Source organism: Aphanomyces astaci (genome assembly GCF_000520075.1).
Source record: "Aphanomyces astaci strain APO3 unplaced genomic scaffold supercont1.65, whole genome shotgun sequence".
NCBI classification, from domain to species: domain Eukaryota; phylum Oomycota; class Saprolegniomycetes; order Saprolegniales; family Verrucalvaceae; genus Aphanomyces; species Aphanomyces astaci.
Window position 1 is genome coordinate 73,270 of NW_009798328.1, and position 10,361 is coordinate 83,630.

Below are 10,361 nucleotides of genomic sequence, written 5' to 3' on the forward strand. Positions count from 1 at the left end.
CGGATGCGAGCGATCATGGATGGTCGATTGTGGTAACACAAGTGGTGGCATTCGATGATGACAGCCCAGTCCAAGAACAACGTCACGAACTGCTCTTATGTCAGTCGGGGATGTTTGCGGGCGTCCAGAAGGCGTGGTCAGTCATCGAAAAGGTGGCCTACCATATTGCGCGTGCGTGCGAGAAGCTCAATTACATGCTTATGCGACCTACGGGGTTCAAGATGTACTGTGACCACAAGAATCTCATCCATGTCTTTGCCCCGGGCGAAGAATGGAAGGCGCACACACGCGGCAAACTCATGCGATGGGCTGCCATTATTGGCGGCTATCGTTATGAAATCATACACATCGACGGCATCCACAACCTTTGGGCGGACATAATGAGCCGTTGGGGTCAGCCGACACCAAGTCTGGCGACCAAGCGGGTCAAAATACGTCGGGGCCATGGCTGGTCAAAGATAGTCAAAGCGCGCAAAGTCCCTCCACCAGCACAATCAAAACTGCGACCGCTGGACAAGGACTTTGTGTGGCCATGTGTGGTGGACATCCGTCACGCCCAAGACCAGCATGGCAACGACAAACCGAAGCGAGCTACTGTGGTGGACGGACTGTGGCAAGTGGACGAGCGGTATGGATACCGAGTGCGGCGAATGACCTGATTCAACGGATCATGGTCGTTGCCCACTGCGGCAGCGCCGGGCACCGAGGACATGCAGCGCTGGTGGCTACTATCCGCCGCCTGTTCTATGTCGACCACTTGGCCGACAGAGCCAGTGAATTCCTCCGTGGCTGTTTGTTGTGCCCTCATGTAAAAGGGGGAAGGGTGGTCCATCGACCGTATGCTCCGAGATGGCACACAAAAGAACGCAACGAAGGAATCCACTTCGACTACCTCTACATGGGCGAAGCGTTCAGCGGCGCTAAGTATGTGCTGGTACTCAAAGACGACCTTACTCATTACTGCGAACTCATTGCATGCGACGGACCCACGAGCCAAGTATGTGTGGATGCCCTGGTGGACTGGACAAAGCGGTTAGGAATGCCACCAGTCTGGGTTAGCGACCAAGGAACCCATTTCACGAACGTGGCCATGAAGGCGCTAGCCCACAAGTTCAAGGTCCATCATGACCTAACCTTGGCCTACTGCCCCTGGCGCAATGGAACGGTTGAGCGAATGATCCGCGACATCCTTCAAGTGATGCGGGTCATGTTGCGAGAATACCAGCTAGCCGAACAAGAATGGGACTACCTATTGCCGGTGGTCCAAGCCAACCTCAACCAAACACCGGCAGCATCACTGGCGAGCAAGTCGCCGATGGAGCTGTTCACGGCTTTGAACCCGGCGACTCCCCTGGAAGTCGTCGTGGTGGGCATGAACAAGGAACTCCGAGAGAGCGACTGGACGGTCAAGGACATCCCCAAAAACCTGGACAAGCTGCGTGCTAGCCTGCAAGTCATGCACAAAGAAGTCCTAGACAAGAATGTCATGCGTGTGGCGAAAGCAACGAAAGCGATCGAGAAATACGAACTGTGCAACATCAGCGAAGGCGACTACGTGCTCTGGTCCCGTGTCGACGAACGCTATCACCCCAAGCTGCTCGTAACCTGGACGGGCCCCTACCGAGTCAAGGAAGTGGGCGAATTCTCCGTCGTTTTGGAGCACTTGGTGACCCATTAACTGCGGGAAGCGCACGCATCAAGAGTCAAGCTCTACGCCGAAGACAGCTTTGAAGTGACCGAAGAGATCCTCGAACAAGTTTCCGAGCAAGGAATCATGCTGAAGGTCAAGTCCATCGCGGGACACAAATTTGTCCCGGATGTGAAAGACTTCATGCTGGAAGTGCTTTGGGAAGGTTTTGAAGATATCGAGTCCTCATGGGAACGGCTGCAGAAGCTCATGCATGAATACCCGGCTGTGGTGAAGATCTACGTTGAAGGCGTGAAGACAGCGAGCGAAGGCGAAGAATTAGCGAGGCCCAAGTGTGTCCTGCGGGACATGGCTTGGGGTGTGTGTTGTGGTGGGCGACTTAAGCCAAGTCCCGCCATGACACAGGTGGTCCTCAACCGAGGCCACCAGGTGCCGACCCTTGGCGAACCGACATGAAAAGACATAGTATTACTAGTAGTATTACTAGTAGTACTAGGACGTAGAAAACAGAACACCTGTCCCAGCCAACTGCCAGAATCTCACTCTTGGTTCTGCAACGTCGTGCTAACGTCAAGTCAATCAAGTGTGTGGTTTGCAGGGAGTCGGCACTCCCCCATTTGGTTGTTTGTGTTGGCACTGGCGTGGGAAACAACACAACTACGCTCTCTCGGTAGTCGCCTATGAAGCGACCCTCACGAGTGCAGCCGTGGTGAAGAACAACAAGATGTACAGCCTGAACGAGTATACGACTACCGGCATCATCAGAGCGGACTTGGAAAGCCGTCTTAACCAAATCCAACTCCGAGAAGCAGATTTGGCGAACAAGGTGACGGCGGAGTTTATTGAAACGACGATGGTGAATATGAGGACGCAAGTGAAGAACTTTCTCATCTCCTCCCTACCGTACTCTTTACCTTTGCACTCTTTTGGAGCACCACATCTCACGTTTTGCCTTGTGGAAAGCGATCCTCAAACGATTCAATACCGAATCCCTTCCCCCTGATCCCTCGGCCCTCATTGCTACCATCCAAAGAATGCAGTACAGTCGCAAGATCAGCCTCTCTGCGTCAACTTATGCAGCGGTTCGAGCCACCATCTACCTTTGCAACTGCTTCGTGACCGAAACCAACGCCTGGAGCAGCATCAGTCACTCACTGCTCGATGCGAAGAAAACAGGTGCCAAGGAATTCACCTCTGACGAGATCAAGGCATCATTCTCGAAATAGATTTGAGACGAGAAACGCACATGGCCGACATTGGCAGTGCTAATTCACTCGTCCGTCGCCAATACTCTCACTCGTACTCAAGGTCTCCAACTCCCATCCTCCACCTGAAAATCAAACCGCACTTCCCATCACTCGAACAACCCCCTACTATCCCTTCCCAACCTCAAACGCGTCGCTCAAGTTGGACCCATCCAGAATGTTAAAGCCTTCCATTGCCTCCTGCTTATACTGCAGATCAGGCACTCGCATCCTCACTCTGTGCACCAACTTCTGTGAGGACTATCCCTACAACAAGATCTACCCGGGCGTACGAAGAAAGTCATCGATGCTCACAAGAGGCCATCGTCACGTTAAATCATGAACTATCATCAGCCCTAGCATGGAAACACCCATCATCGCGTTGGCGGTGACCATGACGACCGTGGAAACGAACATCAAAAACGTCCACGAGGTCGATCCATCGTGATCCGATACGCCGACATGACAACCGATGATCACCAGCACGCAAAGTCCAACACACCAACAACCGGAGATCATCAACCCACATCTCCTACATCATCTACTTCAACCCCCCTCTCGGTTCAACCTCTCGCTCCTTCTCACCCTCACCTCGTCGACTATGATCGCGCTCTCGATGCCTCTCGTCCTCACTTCACCAACGACGTCGTTCACACTCCCCTCGACATCATTCACCATCACAGTCTCGATCACTTTCCTACATCAACGTCGTTCCCGCACGTGCTCTCCATTTTACCGACCACGTACATGTTCTCCTTCACGACGACATCGTTCTCGTACTCCATCCAGACATCGTTTTCCCTCCCCTTCTCGATGCCCTTCCCGTCGACATCGTTCACGCTCCCCTTCCATGCAACACCAGCCTCGATCTCGACATCACTCTCCAACACCACCCCGTACATCCAACACATTCCTTGGCACTGCTCCTACTCCTGCTTCTGGACCCTCCCATACTCCAACCGATGCTCCATCCCATGCTCCAACCCCGAATCCATCTGGCCCCAAATCCAAACACCATCAAACATCACCCCCAAGTCCCATTCCACCTACTGATTCCAAGCGACCACGCACAACCCTATCAACCTCCACTCAACGAACTATTACCGTACCGAACGTCCCTCAGCCCCCTACCTCACTTTCGCATCCATCGCAACCCTACTACTACAGCCAAAGAACCTCCTTCCCATGCATTCAAGCCACCTATCCTGCGATCGGTCAAGACATCTACCTTCACATCCAACAAGTCGGTTCACTTCAACCTTCAAGATCATATACACTTCAAAATGAAGACTCAAGCCCCCACCACCTCTGGCAGTTCACTGTACCTCTTCCTGGTCTACTCCATCTCATTCAACCTTCAACATCCCGTCAAGATCATCCTCGATCAATCAAGTCCTTCGTCATCCTCTGCCGCGTTTACCATCGCGTCCGACTCTCGCCCCTCCAACGAATCACTGTACCGACTATGGCACAACCGATTTGGCCATCCAAGTGACTCGGTCTTCCAGTCCCACTTCAAGGACCACCTCGACTTCACCTCAAGCTGATCACGTCACCTCAAGTCCTTCACCTGTGACACATGCGAATACGCGAAGTCGCGAAATCAACCCTTTCAGTTTGCTGTTGACTATCTCGCGTCCATCTACCTTCTCCTGGTTCACACTGACAATCGACATATGGGAGCCCTGCCCAGTGCTGTCCATTTATGGCTGCTTCTACTTTGTCGTGTTTATCGACAACTACTCAAGATTCACCTGGGTCTACCCTCTTTGCATGCGCCACAACCTCTACCAAGCCTACGAAACCTTCCGACATGAAGCCATATCTTCAAGACCGACATCTCTACCCTCTATACACCCCCCCTTCGGACATCGGAAACCACCAAGCCCACAATACCAAAGCGTTTGAGAAAGTCGGACGCACTCTTTTCGCGAATTACAACACCAAGACCACCTTCTCCAACGTCTACTCACCTGCTCAGAATGCTGTGGCTGGGCGACGCATCGGTATCCTCATCACGAAGATCCGTGCCCTACTTCTTGGCAACCTATCTGACATCTACCATGACCTTAAAATTGACCTTCCACTTCGAAGTCCAGTGTACCGTCCCTTGATTCCCTCAATTGTTCAACACTACCCTGGAAACGCGCCAATCAACCACCTACCTGTAACACCATTTTCCCCTGTCCATTACCACACCAACCGTCGTCGACGTCTACATTCTACCTCCATCTCAGCAACCATTCATTTACCCTCGCTTACCATCCGCCCCTACCATTCAACGTCAACCACTTGAACCTCCCCTACTTCCTCCTTGACACATCTACGCTCTCCTTGGGTCGCGTGTTCCATCATCCGACTACCCTGAAACATGGAACGAAGCCATGCGAAGACCTGATCGTGCGAATTGGCTGCCAGCCGCTCAAGATGAACTTCAACTCCCTCAAACACAACGGAACCTATGTTCTCGTCCATCGAGCCGGCAAGAAGAAAGTCCTCCAATGCCGTTGGATCTTGCACTTTCACATCAAGTCCAACGTGACGTACAAGGCACGACTCCTCGTCAAAGTTTTCATGCAAGAACAAGGCGTTGACTACAACGAGATCTTTGCTCCCGTCGTCCGCCTCAAAGTCCTTCGATTTCTCGTCACATTGGTGGTCGTCTACAGCCTTGAATGCCATCATAAGGACGTGAAGACAGCCTTCCTCAAAGCGAAATCAAGTGCACCATCTACACGGAGCAACCTCCTGGCGACCTTGTTGACGACAAGTCATGGGAAGAAGTCTGTCACCTCCAAAGCAGTATCTGTGGACTCACGCAAGTACCTCACCTGTGGTGCCTCACATTCGTCGAGCACATGCTCTCAGACGGCTTCATCCACCTCCACAAGGACCGATGTGCCTTTGTCAAAGTCATTCGCTCCTCCTTTGCTATCATCAGCCTCTACGTCGACGACCTTCTTGTCATCGCACCTACCTTTTCCCTTGTTACTTCCATCAAGACCTCCCTTTCCAAGCGCTTCGAAATGAAGACTTTAGCGAAGCCGCCGACATCCTGAGTTGGCAAATCGTTCGAGACAAAGCAACCAAGTCCACCTTCCTCCATCAGTCCCGTTACATCGAGAAAGTCCTCGAACAATTCAAGATGTCCAAATGCAACGCCTTGGCCACTCCCTTCACCCCTGCAGTCCAACTTTCGATATCACATTGCTCCTCAACTCCTCACGACTTTGCCCTCATGGTGGGCAAGAACTATCGTTCCGCGATCGGCAACTTTATGTACTTGGCCATGAGTACTCGACCTGATCTCGCGTGCACCCTCCAACAACTCAGCCAATTCTTGCTCAATCCTGGGCCCGCCCATTAGTCGGCTGTTCAACGTGCCCTCCGCTACCTCATGGGCACTCAATCTTACGGCATTCGACTTGGCGGCATCACATACATTTCTACCTTTCTCTTCTTTGCGGCCTAAGTCGATGCCATCTATGCCATATGTACCGTCCTCACTTAAGAAAATAGAAGAACGTGAATGGAACACGCAATGTCCTTTCTTTAGCAGTCGTCAAATAGTGCCATTTTTTTCAATATGCATCAAATTGTATATGTTGATGAAAAATGGTTCTATTTGACGACAGTTAAGAAAAGATATTATGCGTACGAAGATGGAGTTGTCCCAACTCATCACTTCAAGTCAAGGCTGTTTATCACGAAGGTCATGTTTTTGGTAGCCGTGGCGCGGCCCCAGTACGACTTTCACAAGAAGAGTATGTTTGAGTATGTGGCCGTTTATTACCCAGGACCCTGCAAAACGCTCTTGCAAATACCGGCCTAAGGGTACTGTGATCACTGTTGCACAAAAGGTAACTGCGAAAGTTTACCGGGACATGATTATTCGGAAAGTTGTGCCTGCGATAAAGTCAAAGTTTCCTGTGTTGGATCAAAAGAAGTAATATGCATGCAGCAAGATAATGCAAGTCCACGTAACTGTGTGACTTCGCAGCTTATGCTACAGGCAGCCAACCAGGCCCCAAACAGTCCAGACTTAAATGTTCTAGATGTAGGATACTTCAATTCTATTCAAAGCTTACAAAGTCAACAGTTAACTCGCACAATTGAGGAGCTTGTTGATGCTGTAGAGTGCTCATCTCATGAGCTTCCTTTTGATACATTGTCGAAAAGCTTTATTACTTTGCAAAAGGTGATGGAGATGACTCTGCAGAGTATGGGAATGAATGATTACAAGTTCCCTCATATTCGAAAGGATGCTTCGATTAAGGACGTGACAACGTTCAATGTCAAATGCGATGCAACAATGCATGAGAACGCACTTGCTTCATGAATGACACTTCAATTACCAAGAAAGTAGTAATTCAAATATAATAAAATGTCATTATATTTTTGTGTTTCAGTATGTAATCTCAAAGGGTAATGCAAACTTTAAGATGTTCTCAAGCCGCCAACTATACTTTAATACAGATAAACAAACCGACCTCTTTTCCCGGATCAGAGTAGTATTACTTCCTCTGTTCCACAAATCTGTCGACCGACCAAAAATCAATTTGTTCCAAAATGTCTGTTGAGATATTTCAATATAATTGGCTAATACAACAAATCCATAGATTTCATTGGTTAAAAAGTTAATCAAACCACTGATGGCAGAAGTGCGTAGACGAGTGGCGACACAGGGCAAGCAACACTCGCCATGAGCGTACCAGCACGCCTCTTCGCAGCCTTGTTCAAATGAGGCAAGGGAAAGCGGTTGTCACCGTTGTTCTCGAGTACAAGACGCATGACGGCTTGCAAGGTAAGAAACACGTTGTCCAACTTACCAGCTTTGAGATGGTCGAAGACAGCCAAGGTTGCAGCAATAACCTCGTCAACGGAACGACTCACCGTCTTGTATGGAAGGGATCGATGTAATGTATACTTTAATTAGTATTAATTGTGGTGATTGATTGCCCCCAAACAAAGCCGATTTCGAGCACTTAAATTTGGTAATCGGGCATTGCACCCAATTACCAAATTTAGGTGCTCGAAATCGGCTTCCCATTTTTCCTCTAAATTCACATCTTCTTTCAAACTTGATTTGAATAATCGAGTTTTGACAAGAAATGATTTTTTGGGGTCTATGTGAAGTCCTAGGTCGACAGATTTGTGGAACAGAGGAAATATATTTGAACAGGAATAAAATATTGCGAAACTGTACTGCACTTTCTCTCTGATTCAGACACTCAACCGTACCACGTGTCAATCTTCAGCAGCTGTGTCAAACTCACACCAAAATAAAGGCAAGTTCCAGGCCAAGTATTTTCCCTGCATTATGGGCGTACCACCACCATATTGGCTGATTTGGCTTAGCATAAACGGTTGGTTTGATTTCGCAGGGAGGCAAGCAAATTTAGTTTCTCATTTACAATTTCCTCCCCTAGTGCCCATTGCGGGTGTCTGCAGCGTAATGTTCATCACAACCCAGTGCGCCTGTGTCCGCTTAGTACCCCAGGCTGTAGGTCCGTAAGGGGACAGGGCAATGGTTAGCCATTGAAGATTATTCTTCGAGGTGGGCAAGGTGCTTATGGAAAATTGTGATATCTCCCAAATATTAATAAATGCAATTTACTCGTTTCTTATTTACATTAATAATAGCGACTCCTGCACACAATATTAACAATAACCGCTTCAAACACACTACCATTAATACCCATGTGGAATTTCACTAAATTATATCTAACATTACACCAACATAATAACAATAACAAAAATAGTAAATCAAAAGATCATTTACCACCTAAGCAACAAACTAAATCAAAAGATCATTTACCACCTAAGCAACAAACTTTAGAACGCAATTGTCATCATTGATTACGATCGGCAAGACCACACATCCTCTTGCGAGGTCATCTTCTTACGCTTAGACTTCGCGGCAACTTGAGCTTGAAGCAATTCGTGGTAGTCAGCCGTAATCAACTTGCCACTTACTGCCAATGTCTTTCTCGCGGGAGTCTTGCGCTTCTTCAGTGCAGGCAAGAGCAAAACATGTCACGGACAAGCTCACGCCTTTGCAGCAAAGACTCGTCCACATCGACTTCACGGGTAGCAGATGGCTTGAAAAGAGACAAACGATACATCATCTTGTCCAACGAGATCGGACACAATCCCGCGCACACAAACCCATTGATAATGACAGCTTCATTGGTCGATTTGGTCCAAACGTTGCAATAAATAGAATGACGTGTTGCTTGTTGATATTCGTTGATAAATCGGTCCACATGGAACAGGCGACCGCATTTTAAATCGCTTCCTTGAAATGCCGAAACACTGTCACGTCGAGTGGTTGGAACAGGTGTGTCGCATTCGCATGCAGGAATTGCAACAAAATGTTCAAGGCTTCAGCTTCCACGTAGATGTATTCAGAGTAGTGCGACGAGCAGCCGTCCATGATCAGCTAAACAGGGCGCTCTGTTGACGGTGGAATATGTGCGCTAAGCAAGATAAGCCACTTGCGACAAATATAGGAGTTCGTCCACCGACCTTATCCGGATGATAAATGGTGCAAAAATGTGTTTGCGGGGACTTTAGATACTGGCGTAAACTTCATTTACGTACTCATCGCCGCCGAGATGGGCTGGACTGACAAATATGAACAAGGTGGACATCCTCCTGGGGTACATTGTGTCACCAGACTCCGACACAAGCACGCTACCGACACACTGGGCCCATGCGCTTCAGCACTGGGGCCAAATGACGTGGCTCATGACATGCTCAATGACATGGCTCATGAATCCACCGCGCAACACTCTCCCCAGCCCCCCACCGGCCTACACCCATGCAATCCTCTGGGATGCCGATAACGACGGCGACTCAGAAGACCCGACGTGCCACGAGGTGCACAGCTGGCTGCGAGCCAGTTTTCCACTTATATACCGGGCACCAGCCGCATGGCAACGACTTCCGACTATGACTAACAACACGCTACAATGGGCCACCGCACTCTCCCTCACCCCACGCCTCGGCAAAGACTTTCACCGCCGATAGTTCACTACCCATTGGACTACACTACACGCGTACTGGACCCACACGTGCCACGAACAAAACCTAGCTACCGCACAGGACGGGCGATACCGCACTAGCACAAGCGGTCAACACCGGCATCAAACAGCGCCGCCGGGCTCACTCTGACACCCCGGCCGCCATGGACACAAACCTACGCCAAGCGAAAGCCCGCCGGACCCGTGACATAGACACATGGCTTGGGCAGCGGGCACAAGGCCTTCTCGGCAGCACCGACGCACTACACGCCCAACAAATCGCTACACGAAGGCGACGACGCAGACCACCGCGCCGACCACCGGAAACAAGGTCTGCAAGGCACCAACAACTATAGCAACACCGACCAGACACGTCCCACAACACACCACACACTAACGAAGGCCCGGCAGACTGAGGCCGCTGCACGAACCACCCCGGTGTGA

General features: G+C 49.9%; 4 protein-coding genes across 4 annotated transcripts; all 4 read left to right on the top strand.

Moving 5' to 3' along the window:
• Window positions 1-1,774: 1,774 nt before the first annotated feature.
• H257_15014 (hypothetical protein) lies at window positions 1,775-2,104 on the top strand (the record flags this gene model as incomplete). The annotated part of the gene is made up of 1 exon (XM_009842985.1): window positions 1,775-2,104. One exon carries the CDS (start codon window positions 1,775-1,777, stop codon window positions 2,102-2,104), a length of 330 nt encoding a protein of 109 aa, XP_009841287.1.
• Window positions 2,105-3,253: 1,149 nt separating this feature from the next.
• H257_15015 (hypothetical protein) lies at window positions 3,254-4,439 on the top strand (the record flags this gene model as incomplete). Its single annotated transcript, XM_009842986.1, has 2 exons — window positions 3,254-3,325; window positions 3,576-4,439. 2 exons carry the CDS (start codon window positions 3,254-3,256, stop codon window positions 4,437-4,439), a joined length of 936 nt encoding a protein of 311 aa, XP_009841288.1.
• Window positions 4,440-6,607: 2,168 nt separating this feature from the next.
• H257_15016 (hypothetical protein) lies at window positions 6,608-7,812 on the top strand (the record flags this gene model as incomplete). Its single annotated transcript, XM_009842987.1, has 2 exons — window positions 6,608-6,656; window positions 7,562-7,812. The coding sequence occupies 2 exons, from the start codon at window positions 6,608-6,610 to the stop codon at window positions 7,810-7,812; spliced, it is 300 nt and encodes a 99-aa protein (XP_009841289.1).
• A 1,716-nt stretch (window positions 7,813-9,528) lies between these two features.
• H257_15017 (hypothetical protein) lies at window positions 9,529-10,361 on the top strand (the record flags this gene model as incomplete). The annotated part of the gene is made up of 2 exons (XM_009842988.1): window positions 9,529-9,774; window positions 10,131-10,361. 2 exons carry the CDS (start codon window positions 9,529-9,531, stop codon window positions 10,359-10,361), a joined length of 477 nt encoding a protein of 158 aa, XP_009841290.1.